Source organism: Coptis chinensis, chromosome 9 (assembly GCF_015680905.1).
Source record: "Coptis chinensis isolate HL-2020 chromosome 9, ASM1568090v1, whole genome shotgun sequence".
Taxonomy (NCBI): domain Eukaryota; kingdom Viridiplantae; phylum Streptophyta; class Magnoliopsida; order Ranunculales; family Ranunculaceae; genus Coptis; species Coptis chinensis.
Window position 1 is genome coordinate 4,283,414 of NC_141464.1, and position 19,625 is coordinate 4,303,038.

A 19,625-nucleotide genomic window follows, 5' to 3' on the forward strand; every position below is an offset into this window, starting at 1 on the left:
TTTAATCCATTGCTTTGATAACAGGCAACAGATGGCTACATACTCTTTTCATGTATCGTCATTTACAGGTGACATATAGCCTCCAAGAACATAACAACCGGCCCAAACTCAGTGCATCTCTTGCCAGTTCTGTACATGAGTGAATTAATTAAATGCATACTAGAAGTTTCAGAAAAGTAAACAAAAAATATCATATTTTACTCTGACAGGTCATATATCCACAAACTATAAAAGTATTATTATCTAAGAAATATGGGTTAAAGTGCACTCAAACAAGTTGTAATGGTTCACATATGTTAGCCACGACAATTCTTGTATAAAGAAAATTGGTTGATGCATACTTTTTCAGGATTAGCAACAATGAGTGAACAAGTTTTTTGCAGCAAAAGGTCACTAAGTAATTGATTCGGTGAAAACTCAATCGACATGTTTCAACATTTGTTTCTTTATGCATTCTAAAACTAATATGAAACACAAATTTATGGATTATATAAAAGTTGGAAGGTCATCTCTTGCTGCTTTCTGCTTGTCGTGCCGCATACGTCCTTTAGAACACGCCAAGCAGCAGTGAGAGTGTGGACGCATAGCTAGCCAACATGCTGGACGTCACAACCAGCCACATTAATGCCAATAAAACCATGGAACCTCTATGCAAGCTGACCAATTGTGTACTCAATTATCAAAGAAATAAAGTTGTTTCCTTTCTCGAAAGTGACTGAGTCTACTTTTGTTTTTGGTAAACTGACTGAGTCTACTTACTTTGACAGAAATCCTTCCATCTAACAAATAAGGCTTAAATATTTAATTTTGAGAATTTCTATTTTAACAAAATTTGGAGAAACTAAGTTTGTTCAATGAATCTATATTCTTAGTAAGAGTACTGTGGTTTTAACCCGTAGTATAACCCTAAAGTTATCTGCATGCATCTCTGTGCTCTTGCTTCGGTGACAAGTTTGCAATAGACAAATATGGAAGAGCGGAGTTTGATATGACAACAGTGAGAGTTAAAGACTGGTGTCCCAAGGCAAATTTGATAATTTGTTTAGGCCATATGTGTCATCTCTAAATGGAATTGATAACTTACGCCACAATTTGAAAAACCAATGAAATCCAGAAGTGTAGTGAGGTAGACGAGTAATGTAACCTATGGCTTAGAAAATATATCCACAAAAACGTGGAAAAGAAAACACACACACACACACACACACACACACACAATTTTAACACTTTTGCAAGTGGGCATTTCTGCAGACAATTTGTTCATACATGAATGAAAATTTACTTGATCTAACATACCACAAGCAAGTTTTATGTTTGGCCATTTGAATTGTTTCAGCTAACATAAATAAAATGTATACATACCACTACACCAGAAAAGAGGAGGACAGGTACATAACTACATTATTGGACTTTTTTCTCGTTAAGAGATGAAAATTGGCAGTTTCCACCTAAACCAAACAGACAAGTGATCTTGTAAATATTGTTAAAGAATGGCGGTAATCCGTCCAACAGTATTTCATGTTTTTTATTAGTTCAGAAAATTATAAGTGTTAAAGGTAACTTGTACGCAGGAGTATCTAGTGACATTATCTAAAATTTTGAATACAACTTGAAAACTTACACATTAAGGAAGAACTGTACGGATCCGAACAGAATGAATGTCAGAACAAGATTTTTTTAGCATATGCAAAATAATAAACACAATATATATAAGTGAACTTACCAAACAATCGCAAGTGCATATATGTAGGAGGATTGAAGCTTCCAGTTGCTAATAAAACAACGCATGTCTGGTCTCTAGTTTACCAAGAAAAAAATGCTTCTAAGAAGTAATTCAAGTTGTTGTAATTCATAAATATGATAAAAGTGGGTGTAAAAAAACTACTATAATATAAGCTTTACCTATTAACAGCATCGAGTGTGGTGGCATCACTACTCGGTGATGGGAAAGATAGTCTGTCCAAGGGGAGTGGAATATCCATTGTTCCTGAAACAATAATCACTTTGCAGGTATTAGATTGATTTCATTCATAATTCTGGGGAACAAAATTATAAAAAACAACAGATATTAATAAATTGAGAGAAGCTCCCAGCGAGGATCGAACTTGCGAACTTTCGCTTACGAAGCGAACGACTACCACTATGCTATGGAAGCTCGCAGTTTAGCGGTTTTGCTTTTTTAGATTTCTATTGTTTATTATTTTTTATATAACGAAATTTACACGAGAAGTATTGTATGATGGCTCATTTACTTTATATTTTCCTTCGGGAATATTTGAATCAAGTGAGCAGAGCGAACATTCTGGGCCGAGGGGGGTATGTGGCCCAAAATTTATCTGCTATTTTTTCATGGAAATGACTGCGTTTTGGAAACTATGAGAATTCTCACCCTAACCAAATTTGGTGAGATTTCGAATTCTAATGTGTTTTGGATGCCTATAACTGCGGAGAGTCCAGAATTCTAATATCGATGGCGTGGACTCCCTCCTAGGTGGGAATTTAGTTAATATGTTAAGACTGTTATAACCAATTTTATTCTTCCATCGATAAACAGATGATGCCGAAAGTTAGTATGTAGTATTGAAGTGTTCTTCAAAACCATCTAAGGTGCGAAGGCTAGCTAATTATATATGTTTATCAGCATGCTCCTATGGTATATAAAACAAGCAAACAAACGCTTACTCCTTTCATTCACCAGAGAATAGTTTCCACACATGCCCACTGCGTGCTGAAAAGAATACACTGATACACTAGAAGACTGAGAACCACCGATAAGTAGAATAGACAAAGTGAAAAGTAAACCAACATAAAAACTAACAAAACACACAACCATCCATGTCTTCTTCATTCTTCGGTTACAATACTCATCACTTATCAACCACGTAAACCCATCTCTCCAGAAACTGAGTCTATATGTCCTTGCTAGGATAGAAGGACATTTATCGTACTACATTGGCATGAGAAGGTGGCAGGGAAAACAGATTTTATCGTACTACATTAATGTGCTTTTGCTTTACCTAGGTCATGTGTTTATCAATGTTCATGGAAATGGAGATGTTAGATATATTATATGATATTTAATTTGTTTGGTAAATGATTAGCAAAGAACGGTCTAGAACAAAAAACAAAAGCACAAGAGTTCAGAAAACAATACCTTTAGGTATATCTTTAAGTGCAGTACCATTGCCCTGAAATATTTGAAAAATTATATGGAATAGAATCTCAGAACTCAGTTAGAAAAAAAATTAACACGAGTCAGAATGAAGAAATGAAGAAGACATGGGATGTGTTCTTAAAAGTAAGCTCAGTAGGCCAGGTTAAATAGCCATCCATAGATCAACTTCAATTGGTGCCTCTTCCTAGTTCCTTCTTCACCTCTTTTGGAAAGTTTTACGCAGTTTATGCTTAAATAAGTATTTTATTCATAACTAGATTCTCTTAAAAATGCCAAGTTAAAAGTCGGTTCAATCCTATCAATTCACTTCAGACAGGATTCAACTCTCCATAAACTAGCAATATCATAAATTTAAATGAATAGAAAACATACGATAAGGTGCTCTACTTGACACAACAAGCAAACCAAAAGACAGAACATGGATACTTAGCAACAACAAAGGAAATAATCGGAAGTTCTCAACAGAAACTCTTGTATCCGTACAATCAAGACTTAATTAAGTCGAGTTCTCACAGGCAATAAGGACAGTACAGTCAATGATAACCACAAAATGATATCAGGCTGAGCAGTTTATCATATAAATGGGTGAATAAAAAAATAAGTGTACCGTCTTCAAATCAGATCTACTCAGAATCTTATAGATCACCTTCCTGAGTTCCTCGTCAGTTGGAGCACATGCCTCTTTAACTTTATCCTTCCCTTTAACACTCTTTTTACCTTCAAGAATTATAGACAATCAGGTTTTAGTCGAAAGATTTTGCTCTACTCACCTACATGGACTACCAAAAGTAAATAATCAAGTCAAACTAAACTACGCATTCTATTATTACTATTTTAATATATTTTTTTCTCAAAATTTGAGACAAAGAAAACTCATTCTGCGGATTGACATATTAAGAAGCCTGAACCAAGCTTCTATTCCATTTTGACCAACCTTTAAAGTTTATCCTAACTCACTTAACAAAGAACCACAAAATCAAGATTCAAAATTATTTTACCAGATTTCTCCATACTGTCATTTTCCTTAGAAGAACACTTCGATGGAGCGAAGGATTTCTTGTTAGTTGTTTCTTCACTTTTCTTCCTCCTGGAGAAGACAACTGGACTTTCACCAATGCTATCATTGGCCTTAGAGTTGTTCGTCATTGGGACCTTTTTAGGTGACTTGACTAGAGTTTCTTTCTTTTCAGTTGTTACTTTCTTGGATTTATCTTTCGCTGAGGATGTGGTCTTTGCTGATGATCCTTTCAAACCAGAATTATGGTTTCTTGTTTCTTCTTCCGAATCTTCTCCAGATTCACTTCCCTTTACGTCACTTTCGGAGTGCTCAGCCCCCTCATCATCAGATCCATCAGGATCAGAGTTCAGTCTTTCTTCAGCTTCCTCCTTTTCAAACTCATCATCCGATTCAGATTCACTCTCCTTTTCCACCACATTCGAACTACCTTCAGTCTTTCTCTGTTTCTGGAAAAACAATTTAATATAAACCAGAGTTTAAAGATACATATAAGAACCAAAATAGCATTATCTTCTAAATTTGGAAGAGTTAATTACGGATTGACTCACAACACTATCCAAGATTCCTCTTAAATGTCATTTTTCATGTTTTGAAATTTGATCACATCCATACGTGTACAACACAGAATCACAATAAAATGCCAAGAAACATTAGTTCATAGCAGTGTTAGCCTACACTGGTGCAGGTGGAACGAAGTCAGCTGTACTTCAAGAGATGCAGGGTATCCTAATGGGACTACGGGGTTTTGTATTGCTTATTTGTTACATTGTACAAAAATTATAATTGCATCTGATTCCAAAAGATCAGTTTATATACTGAGAGCAGAGGAAGAAGCTCCTTGGTATGTTTGGAACCTGAAGGCTGCTATTCTATCTATAGCACAATGACTACACTAGAATTCATTCATGTATATAAATAAACCAACAGGGCCGCAGATTTTCTGGCTGGTCTTGAAAATGTACGCAAGTGGTACTTCGTTCGTTCAAATGAGTATATATGTGGAGGAGGATAAATATAATTAAGTTTATTTGAGATTTTAACGCAGGTGAGGGGTAAGGCTAACACCCAAATTCAGTTCAAAAAAAAAATTCATAGCAATGTAAAGTTCAAAATAACTATTGCATTTTCTTTGATCTGTAATTTAAGATATTCAACCTCACCAATACGTGCACGTGACGAAAAAGAAGAAGATAAATCAGTAGAACCATTTGAATAGAATTGGACTGAGTTAATGGTTAAATACACTTGACTGTGATTGGGCTCACTAAAAACTAAAAACTATATACTTGTTTAATAAAAGAAAATAATAATAAATACTATATTTCAATCCATCAGTGTACTTGTATATAACAAATTCCGTTTTATCCAGGTACCCATTTCTGCATCCAGGTACCAAAGATTGAATCAATCAATTTACTCTACAACTTTATCGTTTTGTCTCATACTTTCCTCAATCTCCCTCATAATATCGTCACAATCTTCAGGTAGTTTGCCCCTTCTTCTAATTCCCCCTTCAAGAACTTTTTTTTTTCACAACCTTTTACCTATAAAATATACAGCAAAGGAATTGGTTAAGAAACAGCACGTACCACGGATGAGCGCTTTGCAGCTGATCGTCCAGACTCTTGCATGCTTGTTTCCACACTACGCTTTTTAGTAGTACCTGACTGGCAATACATACAAAACCCTCATAGATCAGGACCACGATAACAAAAACCTCAGAGCATTTATCACACAACTTAGAAAATAAAACCACCTCCTTTTCTGCAAGTGACCTATTAGTTGTGTCACAATATCTTCCTGCATGTTAAGAAACCACACGTTTGTAAGTGTTGAAAAAACTAGAAATGCTATATTTTTTTAAAAACAAAGCTCCAAATCCCAACATTTAATGGCGAGATTTTAACCTTCTTTATTGACTTTATTGTAGTTTTCACCACACCTATGTCAAGAACATCGCAGAACTCCAACAATTTCTCCTTCACGCACTTATTGAGTCTTTCTTTTATTTTCAATCTCTGTTTCTCCTGAAATGAAGAAAAACTCCACATTAAGGAAGTTCAAAAAGATATATACAGATAATTTGTATCGATCAAACCAGAGTGGTGAATAGACATCATAAGTAAATCAGGCCAAGTAAACATACACACACACAAAGTTGAAGAATACAAAAGTGAGATCAGGATTCGTTCTAAAACCCTTACCTCGTTTTCATGCCATACAAAGCCAGAAAACCGGGATACATTACTTCTAACGTGTGTTTCCTGGAAAATATCAAAGAGAGATTTTTATTCTTCAATGCACCTATATAAGAACAACAATAAAAGACTCCTGGAAATGATAATTAATCAATTCATGGCTTCACACACACAATAAAATGAGCCCTAAAATTGACAACTAAACTACTCATCAATTCACAGACAATACCAATAGATTAAACAGAGAATGGGCTTAAAGCCCAGTGTTCCAATTTAATTACGTAAAAAAGACACAACTTTTTCTAATTATATCAAAAGCCCATCCGGTCCATTTGTTGGCAATATTACACAATTGTCCCTTAAACAAAAATCAAAACTAGACAATTATGCAACATTCATGTTGCAATCAACAACATATGTAAATTTTGAAACCCTAGTTCTCCAAATTAAACCCAAATTTCAAAACCCTAGTTCCCCAAATTAAACCCAAATTTCGAAATGAATAACCCTAATGAAGAAAAAAGAAAATATTCAAACGATAATGTGCAAGCAAACACAAGATCTACTACAAAAAAAAAGAAAACAAGAGGGCAAAAATGTTAGATACCAAATTTCATTGATAGTTTCACAATTTTGATATATTAGGATTTTCATTTTATGAAAAATTGGTTAAAGTGTGTTGAATGTATTCCCTACAACATGAGTGTTGCATCGAATATACTTGGATTTTCATTTGCACTGTCACTGACCACTGCAATATGGATGTTGCACTGTCAAATCCCAATGCAACATGGATATTGCATTATCGAATCCCACTTTAACATGAGTATTTTGGGTCGAATGCAACATGAGTGTTGTTTGAGGTTTAAATTGGTGATGTTTGTTTGAATTTTGAGGCATGTTTTCCACTAAAACATCTATGTTGCAGTAAAAAAAGCACACTGCAACATTCATGTTGCAGTCGTAATTGGTTGAAACAAGCTACTAATTCATTAGTTTTCTTTTCGAGTTACGCAACAAGGGAAGGCCGCTAAATCTAAACTGAACCTTCCGAAACAAACTAAAGATGCAACTACCGCCTCAACGAGCAAAAACCCAAAAACGAAAGGCAAAGAAAATATATTGTTGGGTGCCGAAACATTAATACAACATGAATGTTGCACTGTTAACTCGTAGTTATGTTGGTCTTGTTGTTAGCTAGCTAGCATCGTAGTTATTCGGGTGGCCGAAGTGTCCTCTGTCTACACATTTTATGAAAAATTCTCGAGAGATTCAGACTGCTGTTCGTCTTGTTCTTCTTGGTGAATTGGCTAAGCATGTCGTTTCTAAAGGCACCAAGGCGGTTACCAAATTTACTAGTTCTTGAAGATATTTGTTTAGGGTTTGTTTCAATGTTTCAATGTTTCTGTCTTTAGTATTTAGTATTAGAATGTTTCAATGTTAGTAGTGTCGATGTAATATATAGTTGATTTGGAACCTATGAATCAGAGTTAGATCTTTTGTGAATGAAATTAGGGTTTCTGGTGTTCTCTATTTTGGTTGATTTCTTCGCTCGTTTTACCTAGTTCAAATCGAGATAGTTATAAATGATGATGGTTGTGGATCTTGAATTGGAATGATGTCGAGTTAAGAAAATGTTAGCATAATTGTAAAGTTTGGTTACTTTTTATGCCTAAATTTTCTCGGAATTCATTTGGGCCAATGTTTAGGGTTCATTCAGTTCTTAGAGATGAAAGGTTGTGGTACTGAGGCTTGTTTCGTCATTTCTTGAGAATTTGGTACTTCATAAATCCCATTTTGTGCTTAGGTTCATTCTTGTGAATTGTGATTGTTGTTATGAATATGTAGTAAAGTTCAGACCCTATATAGGATGACCTATAATCCCTACAATTTGTATTAGTAGACGTTGAATACCTCATTAGCCAATTGCTTCCTAAATTCCAAGTTTCTAATAAATGGGTTTAGCTTTGTCTACATTATGAGTACATGATTCCAAAGACAAAAACACCAAGTTTAAAAGGAAACATCAAACTATGTAGTTGTAGTACATAGCATGACACCTGTAAAATGGAGAAGTCTCATTTAAAAGAGATAGGTTCAGTAAGTCTCACGATTACGACGCGTGCATGCAATATGAATGTTTCACTCTCAATTACAACCGCAATATGAATGTTTGCACTATTAATTACGATTATAATGATCGCAACATAAATGTTGCACTCTCAATTACAAACGCAACATGAATGTTTCACTCTCAATTACGATCAGAACATGAATGTTGCACTATCAATTACAACCGCAACATGAATGTTGCACTCTCATTACAACCGCAATGCATCGCAATATGAATGTCAGATCATCATTCTGCCGCAACATGAATAATTTTACAGACTATAAATTTCATTATAACAAATGAAAAATAAAACAAACCGACTAGCGAATAATCTCAAATGAGTATCAACATTCCATAAAAGTATACAATGAATATCAATTTCTCATTAATAAATGTCAAAAGACCAAACTTAAAAATCCCAATTAAGACAACTAAAAACATATGGTTTGCCGAGAACATCAAAACTAATCATAGACTAACGAATCACACCGGTGCTTTCAATTCTTTTCTTCTTGGGTCTACCAGGACCAATCTTTGGACTACACGGATAAACCGCAGGAGAATAAGGCATGCGTCTTAGCATAGAACCATTCGGAACTGGCTTGATAGAATGTGAGTAGCATTGCCTGAACGCGATCACCGTATATCCTTCATCAATGTAGCCATAAAAGGAATCACCCTTACTACCAATACAGGCGATAGCATGTATGCAAAAGAAATTATCAATACGCCAATAGTTACAAGTACATGTTCTATTCATCAAATCAATTGAATGAATAACATCGCGAGTGAAAGAAATATCAAAGCATGTATGCAAAGGTGTTAGAATTGGATCCAGATGGACTCCGTTCCCATTGAATAAAAAAAAACAGTCTTTTAGTCTATGGTCAATAAATTTACTGTATGAGTTTCAATATACTTTGGAAATAATATTTTTGATCAATAAATTTACTGTATGAGTTCAATATACTTTGGAAATAATATTTTTAATACATAATAATAAAATTTATAAAAACGGTCCCCGTTCGTTGAACGGGTCCAAAAATCTAGTTTTTTCTTAATTAGCCATGACACGTGGACACCCTAGAAACGCTTCCTCAATTGAAGAGGGTAGAGCTATAATATATTGTTGGAAATGTGAATGAATTTGTGTCCTCATGGGTTTGAACCCATGACCTTTTGTATCTACTACACTCTAATGTGGGGGGCTTTAGTCCCACATTGGTTACTAAACTTAAGACTCTTAAGTTTATATTGGTTGTGTCCTTATGGAGGGATAGTGTAGAGAGATATAAGGAGGTGCTCGCGCGCACACAAGGCCTCCTTGGTTTGGGGGCTCTCGGGAGGTGGGAGCTCCAGAAAACCTTAGTGCACGTCGCGCGCAGGGGGGGGGGTGCAAATCCACCCAATTGGGCTTCGCATGGGTGCGAGGCTTGTTTTTGCGTTTTTTGGTCTTCTTTCCAAAACTGAAACTGTAACAGTCTTTCCTTGATTCGAGTCAAACAATAAAGGCAAAGGCAATAGCCTGAAGTTGCGTTTTTTCAGATCTATAAAACTAAGGTCTCTCCTGTTTTAGAAAATACGAAAACACAACATTATTTTCCTCTAATTAAAAACTGGTCTGGAGTATGCTGAGAGTTCCTGCAGAGCTGGTCATTGGCTGGTGACACGCTCATCCACTGTTGTATCCTGGGAGACGTACGCTTGAGGCCGGCGGCTACCATACCGCGTGGCGTTTTTAAGATCTTAAGGAAATTGTGCCGAGCACAATCCTTAGTGATAAGTTTTACTTCCTTTCTTATTACTGTTTTTCGATACTAGATTCATACATATATATATATAAAGAAGGATGACTAACTTTCAACGCAACACATCACCACACCATAGACTAGCATCATTCAATGGAAGCGCACAATCAATTGCAACTTACTTATTTACATTGCAAGAGACTGCTCGCTAATTAAGTCGGACTGGAGATCCATCGAGCAAGGTGGAACAAAGGATTGAAGTATTCTCGATTCCTAATTTATATGTTTTTTTTTTCTGGTAAGTAACAAAATCCAAATAATTTATATGTTAAGAGAAAAGAAAGTTGGTACAGCTCAAATAAAGGTTGTTACATCAACCTTCGAGTTACTGTGCAGATCACAGAATGGAGCATTCAAAAATTCAACTGAGATACCAAAAACCACATAGATAAACATAATCTGAAAGACATCCAATCATTTGACACACAAAAACGTGTTTAGGCCTAGAAACTCCATGTCTGTACACACTTTATAACATCAAAATTATTGTATAACTCTATTTGCATTCACTCATTTATGATAAAATTCAATTATGGGTGGAAAAACATTCTTAGTAAATCCTAAACTACCTTTCCCCGCCTTCCAAAAAGTATGACATGAAGCATCTTCAGAATTTCCTCGTTCTTTTTCCTTGATAGCTTGTATTGCACTGAATTATTATCGAAAAGCACAAATTAGAAATATTATAAGTTGATGAACACGTAATTCGCACTTCATCTTCTATACATCTACGTGAATCACAAGCATTACCAAGCAAAATTGAGTAAAATCATTTGTAGCCATTCATTCATACTGACACCCCAACAAATCCATTGAATTAGGAAAAGTTGCAATAAATCATGAAAATATTGCCATCTAATCTAAGCATGATATTCCATTGCCGATTCAAAATGATATTTGGATCTACTAGTTAGAGTTGGAAATTTTCCACACCCTAAACGAGAATTCATGCTGCGCCATTAGTCTATGTTGGCAAACAAGCCCAATGATTAAAGTATTATTCATGGCCCTCCCAATCCCCCAGGCGACCAACAATCTACGCAGGTTGTACCGTAGTACAAGGAGCACACTTGGGAAGTCTCTCGCCTCACTTTTCCCTTAACAATATACCACTGCCTACAACCACAGTTTTGACCTTCAAATATTACAACCCCAATTGTTGAGTTTGTTTATCTAGTTTCTGTGCAGTTAACACACTTTAAAGGTCATTTAGTCAACAAATTTTGACATTTTGACTTCAGCTCTCATGCACAGGAACAAGCAAATTGACTGTGTTCTTCTCAGTTCATGTTGAAAAAGGAATATCTTCTAGTGCAAGATTTGATGCTAAATTAGGTAATTGGCATTGATGTGCTTTTGCTTTACCTAGGTCGTGTGTTTATCAATGTTCATGGAAATGGACAAGAGTTGAGAAAACAATACCTTTAAGTGCAGTACCATTGCCCTGAAATATTTGAAAAATTATATGGAATAGAATCTTAGAAGTGAGTTAGAAAAAAAAATTAACACGAGTCGAAATGAAGAAATGAAGAAGAAACGAATAAAGAACACCTTTTCAATGCGGAGTTCTCTAACAGGACGATTTATTTGAAATGCAGTTGGAGTAGTTGATTGACTTGATTCCCCAGCCTCTTTCTCATCCATTTCCTGCTATTCCATTGTTATTCTTCTTCTTTCGTTCATCCTCTTTTTCCTGCAGTTGGATACAAAATCATTTTTAATGTTCGGCTTTGTCTTTTGTGCTTCTCACAGAAAAATCAAATGTCTTTAGCGGTTTTAGTTTGGATTTTTATATTTGCGGTTCTATCGGTTCCTCGGTTTCGGTTCTCAACAATAATTTTAGTATCCACCCTCTATCTCCATTCCACCAAAAAAACACTGTTTCGACCTTCGACCATTCCAACATAATTAGTTTCTGACTTGGTGGTGGGGATACAAAACAATTGACTCCATTCCACGCCACTTCAAGCGCTCAATAACACTCTATATATAGAGAGTTATATTGAGATAGGGGGGAAACCACCGCCACTCCCTCCGCTTATATATGGAGAGTTACATTGAGATAGAGAGGAAAAACCACCGCCACTCCCTCCAGTAATATCTCATTAGTATACCACCTATAGCGCCACCTCTCTACATACATGACTAACATTTTTAATTCCAAGATGCTAGCAGTTAAATTGGATTGCCATATGGTAGTTTCTTAAGCTTAGGTTGTTACCTACTAAGAGGCCTCTAGATGCCAAAGTGATGAGATACATTGGTAGTCTTATACATTTTTATGCTACAGCTACAATTGGATTTAAGGAATCTTCCGAGTATTTTGATCAACTGCCTATGAGTAGGCAAAATATATGAGCTACCAAATCTACTGATTTTCTTACTGTAGATTTTCCTTATTCACATACTTGCCAGTGTGGTATACCGTATACAGCACTGTTCCTGTTAATGTCAAACACAACTATCCCATCTCTTGAAGTAAAGCCAAAATATGTCGAGAAACCTTACCTTTGCGTTGATGGATATTGTATAATTCACCAATATGATCACAATCGGGGCAAGTTGGAAATTACAAATATCAGAAATTCTTCTTCATCAAAACAAATAAGCAGGCTCAAGTCAGTGAATTCCCCTCAGCATAAGAGGGTAGTTCAGTGGACTTCTTTTTTGTCTAGACATCACTGCCTTCTGTCTCTTGTACTTCCGTCTCAGCATAAGAGGATCGCTTGGTGCACTTCTTTTTGGGTTCAATGTCAGCGTCTTCTGTGTCTTGTACTTCCACCTCAGCTTCACATCTTTTTATCTGAGGAATCACCTGAAAGAATGAAGTCTTCCAGTCTCTTGTTTCCAAAAACCGGAGTAGTATCTCGACCACTTGGTTCACAGTGAGGACCTGCTTAGCTCAATCAAATAATAGCATTTCAGTCATGAACGAGACCACAATGTATATTGTGCACATATTGGTAATGATAGGGAAGAAAATCAGTTACAAATAGAATACCAAACTGCTTTAATTATAAAAAACACTTCAACCATTATGCATCTATTAAGAGGAATCACCTGTCTAGTGTCGCTTCTTACAAAGCATGAAGGAGATGAGAATCTAGCAAATTTTGTCTTCGCAATCACTTGTTTTTGCCAAGTGAGCTAAGATTTTGTATTAGGAATGGGAAAAAGGGAAGGAATTACAAACAAGTATAATTGTAAAATAAAGAAAGGAAAAAACCAGGGTCACGGCGTGAGCCTTTCCCTGTGATTAGGACATTGAGTAAATAAAGTTGCAACCCTACTAGGTAGGCCTCCAACACAACACTCATTCAATGCCTAACCCATCTCAGTCAAATCTAAAATACGTACTTGTGGAAGCCTCCCATTTAAGTAACCATGGGGGCTTACCATGATACAAGAAAGAGGTCTCATAAGGCATATCCGTTGCAGTCTTGGCCGCTTGATCTGCAGAGAAATTGGCTTCTATCCAGGTTGAAGTGATCATGAATTGTCACACTGCCGAGATACACTTCTTCCATCTATTCTTTATCTGCCAAGGAAGTTTGCCTGAACCACCGAGTCAGACTCTCAAACATTTACCTGATTTCTTTGGACTGCTATCTCCAGACTCTCTACAATAGCTAGGCATTTGGCCATGTAGTTTGTATTGACTCCAATTTTTCTCCACATCACCAGAAGAAAATCTCCTGAAGCAACTCTAAAAGTAGAACTAATACCAGCAGGCCAAGGATTCCCCAGTGCAGACCCATCGCAATTAATCTTGACTGTCGACAGGAGGAGGCGTCTATCAACATTTCCTAATTCTAGGAGCTTTAGGCAAAAGTACCTTATGATTCCAAGAGTTCATCACATGTAAATCAGCCATTTAATGAAAAGAATGACCTATTAGAAGAACTGCAGCAGCTCTAATCATTCTTCTAATCGTCCCTGTACAGAGGTTGAAGTTGGTGGTCTTGTCTTCGTGGAATATCAAATTTCTATGGCCCCAAAGAGTTACCATAGTCGCAACTAATGCCGAATCCCATACTTGTTTAATCATTGGGCTTCTAAACTTTGCTGCTTACTGGGCTTCTAGAAAGGATGTGCATTGAACTCATGCCAAATTTCATACTCAATCACTTCCAAAGTTTCTGTGCGTGCTCACATTCCCATAGCAAGTGTTTCAGAGTTTCATCATGAGTCATACATACATAGCATCTTGATGCTAAATGAACTCCTTTCTTCTAAACGTTGTCATCTACTACATGTAATATCTAGTAATAAAAAACAGTAATAAGAATGCAGTAAAGACTTATCACTGAGGATTGTGCTCGGCACAATTTCCTTAAGACGAAAAACGCCGCCGGTATGGTTGGCCTTTAAGGTTTGACTCGAATCAAGGAAAGATTTTGTAACTGTTACAGTTTTGGAAAGAAGACCAAAAAACGCAAAAACAAGCCTAGTACTCGCACCCACGCGAAGCCCAATTGGGTGGATTTGCTTTTCTGGAGCTCCCACCTCCCGAGAGCCCCCAAACCAAGGAGGCCTTGTGTGCGCGCGAGCACCTCCTTATATCTCTCTACACTATCCCTCCATAAGGACACAACCAATATAAACTTAAGAGTCTTAAGTTTAGTAACCAATGTGGGACTAAAGCCCCCCACATTAGAGTGTAGTAGATACAAAAGGTCATGGGTTCAAACCCATGAGGACACAAATTCATTCACATTTCCAACACTACATACATAGCATCTTGATGCTAAATGAACTCCTTTCTTCTAAACGTTGTCATCTACTGCTGCTGCGTTCGTTAAGAGCTTCCATGTCGTGGCTGCAGCCTTGACTGGTACATGAGGGTTCCAAATATTTGCATGCCAACTCTTCTTGTCTCTCTTCACTCTGATTTCTTTCGAATGCTGATTTCTTATGGGATATATCGATATATCGGTGGGTATATATCTTTTTGTTGGCTGGTTTAAATTTTGTTTTGTATGTCAATATATTGTAAATGTCGCCGATATATACTGATATATATCATAAATATCAACGATATATTGATAAAAATCAATTAAAGATTGGTCAAAGTCAACAATTTATATCGTATATATCGGTCAATTATATATCGATATATCATAAAATCACCTCCTTGATAGTTTCCGGTATTTCCCAATTCCCATTAGAAATAAGGTCAGACACTTTGGTTCTACATCCTTTCAGCTCCATATCAGAGATGTTTAAAGCTTGTTTGAGAGACACAGGACTGATCCAACCATTTCTCCCAAGGTCAACTTTGTTGCCATCGCCAATAATCCATTGACATCTAGGTAGCAATTCCTTCATAGCCCATTTAATCTCATACCATATTGAGGACTTCAAATAATAATTAATCATCTCACCATCCCTAGTGAAATATTTATTTCTCATGTGTCAACTTCTGCAGTAAGGATATGCCATGCATTTTTCATAAGAAGTGCTAAGTTGATCTCCTTCAATCCTCTAATTCCAAGACCCCCTTCTTCATATGGTTTATACACTTTTTCCCACAATGTAGTAACATCCCTACTAGTATAAGGATTTCCAGAAAGTCCAGAGAATTTTTTTTAGAACTGTCTCTGCTCGCTTGATTGTGTTGTAGGCCATTTATATATATACTCATGTTGTATACAGGAATACTAGTGAGTACAGATTTAATGAGAGTTGCTCTACCAAGAAAAGACAAGAGTTTCCCTCTCCATACGTTGATTCTGCTTTTGATCCTGTCTACAAGTCCAGCTATCACCATTGACTTCACCTTACCTTGCACTAGAGGAATGCCTAGGTACTTTTCTGAAAGTTCACTTCTTGTATGTTTAGCTAAAGTGATATTTCTCTCTCTCTCTCTCTCTCTCTCTTGATTCTTCTATTCATGATTCTCAGATATTGATTATAAGGCTCAAGCTTTTACACATTGACTCCTTCAAAAGTATGTTCCACATATTATTATTAATACTACAATATATATATCGTTGGAATTTTGAATGTTGTTGTTACTGGTAGAAAGATTATTGGAGCAACTAACCCTTCTAAGTCTGCTCTTGGAACTATTCGTGGTGATTTTTCTATCGAGATTGGCAGGTAATTAGATTTGTATGTTCATTTGTTACATTGGTTTAGTTATTGTTTTGATAGATTTTAGTTGCATGAGTTGGTCTGATTATAGTATAATCTTGTTATGGTTGTTTGAATTAGAATTGGGTGAATAAGATGTTTCATGAATTACAAAACCATTTCTGCCTCTCCCATGGGTAGGATCTTTTTGTGCAAGTGTATTGAAACCATGTTTTCTTAAGGAGTAATTTGTAAGGTTTCATGCTTGAGCAAACATTTGAGAAACTTGTGGGCATTTCTTTTGGACCTTACCATGATGGGAATTAAAATTAACAATCGAGATTTGAGTGATCAAGAGTTAATTATATTGAGAACTCAGCTGTAGCATTATGAGATTGATGTTTATTGTAATTCGGTTTTCCACAATATGTCCACGATGTATGAGCTGTGTAGAAGATTAGTTGAAACTGAAAAGTCAAAGTCCTACCACTTGATTGATAGATTGGTTCGTCTTGTACTTACTCTTCCCATATCTACAACAACTACAGAAAGGGTATTCTCAGCCATGAAACTTATCAAAACACAGTTTCGAAACAAGATAGAGGATGAGTTTCTCGCAGATTCAATGGTCATCTACATTGAAAGAGATTTTCCTAATGATATTAATCTGGATTTGTTAATAGATGATTTTGACACCCGCAAGACCTGTAAAATATTGTTTAAGTAGTTTTACTTTTTAAATAGATTTGTAGTCGAACTTGATTAGATATTTTAATGAATTAGTATATATATTTGGCTACTTGTGAATTATGGTGTTTCAGTTGTTTTTTTTTAATGTGTGTGTGTTTTTTTTTTAAGACTCTGGTTATCGTTGTTTAGCCCGGAGAGAGTTAAAATGCTGGGTCCATCCCTGTGCGCGCATTAGTTGATCAAAACTATTCCTCTTTCCATACCTTACTAATCTTCCACAACAACCCCTAAATGGGCTTTTCTTGCTTTGAAGACTAGTTAAATTTCTCCATTTGCAATATGAAGTTTTGATGTCCTCCGTATTAAGTGCCTAAAGCCCAGCCCAATAACACACCGTTTCCATCAAAGCCCTATTTGTACCCTACCCTCCAACTCACAACTCAATCAAATCAGAAACCCAAAAAAAAACTTCCATCCCAACATCTTCTTAGGGTAGCGGCAAGACCGAAAACCATGGCGATGACGATGATGGACCAATTGAACAACAACAAACTACGATGGGGAGATTTAGAAGACGAAGATGACCGCAATGAGGATTACAATTATTTTGCACCACCTGAAGTCGTAACCGAACCTGACGCAAATGGTGTCAAGAAAATAATATCATATAAGATTAATGAAGAAGGGAAGAAAGTTAAGGTGACCACTACCGTACGTACTAGAAAGTTATCTAAGGCGAGGTTAAGTAAAGCGGCTATTCAGAGGAGATCTTGGGATAAGTTTGGGGAAGCTGCTAATAAAAATGAGATTGGTAGTCGGCTTACTATGGTTTCTAATGAAGAGATCATTCTTGAACGCCCTAGAACCCCTGGTTCGATTCCCTCTCCTTACAAAACTTTTTATTATTATTATTATTATTGTGATTTTATTATTGATATTGCTAGTTTTGTTTTCTTTGTTTGAGAAAGTTATTATATGTTTATAGCTAACTAGTTAAGTTACATTGTCACGGATATTATCAAATATTAGTGATGACTGATGAATGTATTAGAGTGTGCTTGGTTCATTCTTTCAGGGTTTTGTTGTTTCTACTTTTGGCCTTCTTATATTTGTTAGTGCGAGCCCTCCTTCATTGAATAGAATTGTTCTTTGTTAAACGTTGACAAGAACTTTGGATTTGATCACTTTTAAATAGTTAACCATAAGTTATATCTATTTGGTCCATCATATCATAACTGGATGGCTTCTATATCATTCACTCTCTATTTTTTTGAGTTGAAATATTTGCTATTGCATTTCAAAGTTGTCTCAAACTTGAATGGTTCAATATGCTCCTTTTCATGTTTTTTTTTTTGCTAATTTTCTATGATACTTTTGGATCTTTTTATCTGGTTTACTGTGTATGTACGTTTTCCTCATTACTACTATTCGACTTTCGTCTTTCCTTAGATCATTCTAGATTTGGTTTTAAATTTGAAGAGATTTCCTATCTGTAGGTAGCAAACCAGATGAAGGCAAAAGTGCAGGAGATCTCCTGTCAAATCTTGGGAAAGGCGGCGGTGCTTTCCTCATGGTTTGCAAGACATGTGGTAAGAGAGGTGATCACTGAACTGCACAGTGCCCTTTCAAGGATCTTGCTCAACCACCAGAAAGCTTTGTCGACAAACCTCCCGCTTTTGAAACCGCACCACCTAGTTCTGGCACATCAAAGGGAGCAATTATGTTCCTCCTAGTTAGAGGGCTGGAGCTAACAGGAGTGGACAGGATATGAGGCGTAGGAATGATGAGAACTCGGTTCATGTTACCAATCTCTTAGAGGACATCGAGAGCTCGACGCAAGATCTCTTCAAAGACTTTTGGTCCCGCGTGGAGACATGTTTACATTGCTTACGACCAGAAAACTGGCATGAGCAGAGGCTTTGGTTTTGTCAACTTTGTACACAACGATGACGCCGGGAAGGCTATTGCAAAGCTCAATGGTTATGGTTATGACAACCTCATCCTTAGAGTACAATAGGCTGCACCAAGAACAAACTAGATTGTTAGTCAGTCTGAGGCCGGTCTGCTCGTAATTGTCTTTTCTTATATGTATGGCACTATCAAATTTTGAGCATGTGATCGTTGTTTTTATGTCTTGGAGGTTTATTACTACCCTTATGTTTTTTGCTTTCAAAGATATTTGAGATGTCTTTTCGGATAATAGATTGAATGGTTTAATTACTTACTATTAAAAGCTTGAATGGTTTGCTTTCAAGTGTCATTCAGTTAGTTCCCCTTCTTGCATGAATTGGTGACAAACTTATGTTGTTTATCATCTTGGTATGAAAACCATCTCTTAATGTTTAGCTCAAATTAATAGACAATAACATTAGTCATACATTCTTTAATGGGTTAACTAGTATTAACCCACCCACCCCCTCAAACTAGATGAGTCAATTATAGTAGGGGGTAATACTTGTTAGCCCTTCTTTAATTTGTATCCCTAAAGATTAATCCATTCCAAAATATTATCATTTATTTCTACCGATTGGGACCGAAAAATTGCTAA

General features: G+C 36.2%; 1 protein-coding gene, 1 long non-coding RNA gene and 1 pseudogene across 14 annotated transcripts; 1 reads left to right on the top strand and 2 right to left on the bottom strand.

The window, feature by feature from the left end:
• Positions 1–43: 43 nt before the first annotated feature.
• On the bottom strand, positions 44–6,621 carry LOC147474469 (uncharacterized). Of its 12 annotated transcripts, none has more exons than XM_086581976.1 (11): positions 6,398–6,536; positions 6,101–6,220; positions 5,950–5,993; positions 5,783–5,856; positions 4,174–4,639; positions 3,783–3,892; positions 3,155–3,188; positions 2,683–2,742; positions 1,903–1,987; positions 1,724–1,797; positions 44–129 (listed from the first exon to the last, which is right to left on the bottom strand). In XM_086581976.1, the coding sequence occupies exons 4-11, from the start codon at positions 5,822–5,824 to the stop codon at positions 59–61; spliced, it is 942 nt and encodes a 313-aa protein (XP_086438102.1). In that variant the 5' UTR covers positions 5,825–5,856; positions 5,950–5,993; positions 6,101–6,220; positions 6,398–6,536; the 3' UTR covers positions 44–58. The 12 variants fall into 12 exon arrangements, with proteins under 12 accessions (XP_086438102.1, XP_086438107.1, XP_086438101.1 ...); XM_086581981.1 differs by having other exon boundaries at positions 3,822–3,892; positions 5,783–5,860; XM_086581975.1 differs by having other exon boundaries at positions 5,783–5,860.
• A 4,166-nt stretch (positions 6,622–10,787) lies between these two features.
• LOC147474470 (uncharacterized) lies at positions 10,788–13,211 on the bottom strand. Its single transcript, XR_015209405.1, has 3 exons — positions 11,864–13,211; positions 11,735–11,756; positions 10,788–10,961 (listed from the first exon to the last, which is right to left on the bottom strand). It is a non-coding gene; the product is annotated as an uncharacterized LOC147474470 (long non-coding RNA).
• A 4,319-nt stretch (positions 13,212–17,530) lies between these two features.
• Positions 17,531–19,130, top strand: LOC147474471 (eukaryotic translation initiation factor 3 subunit G-like; annotated as a pseudogene). Its single transcript, XR_015208299.1, has 2 exons — positions 17,531–17,948; positions 18,574–19,130. The product of XR_015208299.1 is annotated as a eukaryotic translation initiation factor 3 subunit G-like (transcript).
• The last annotated feature ends 495 nt before the right edge of the window (positions 19,131–19,625 follow it).

What these genes read in the sequence shown, in the direction of transcription:
- LOC147474469 (XM_086581974.1), bottom strand. Translation starts at nt 5,824, where the DNA reads ATGCAAGAGTCTGGACGATCAGCTGCAAAGCGCTCATCCGTG. An exon ending in ACTTAAAGATATACCTAAAG is followed by an intron (nt 2,743 to 3,154) that starts GTATTGTTTTCT and finishes CTAGTGTATCAG; the next exon opens with TGTATTCTTTTCAGCACGCA. An exon ending in TTCTCTGGTGAATGAAAGGA is followed by an intron (nt 1,988 to 2,682) that starts GTAAGCGTTTGT and finishes TTATTGTTTCAG; the next exon opens with GAACAATGGATATTCCACTC.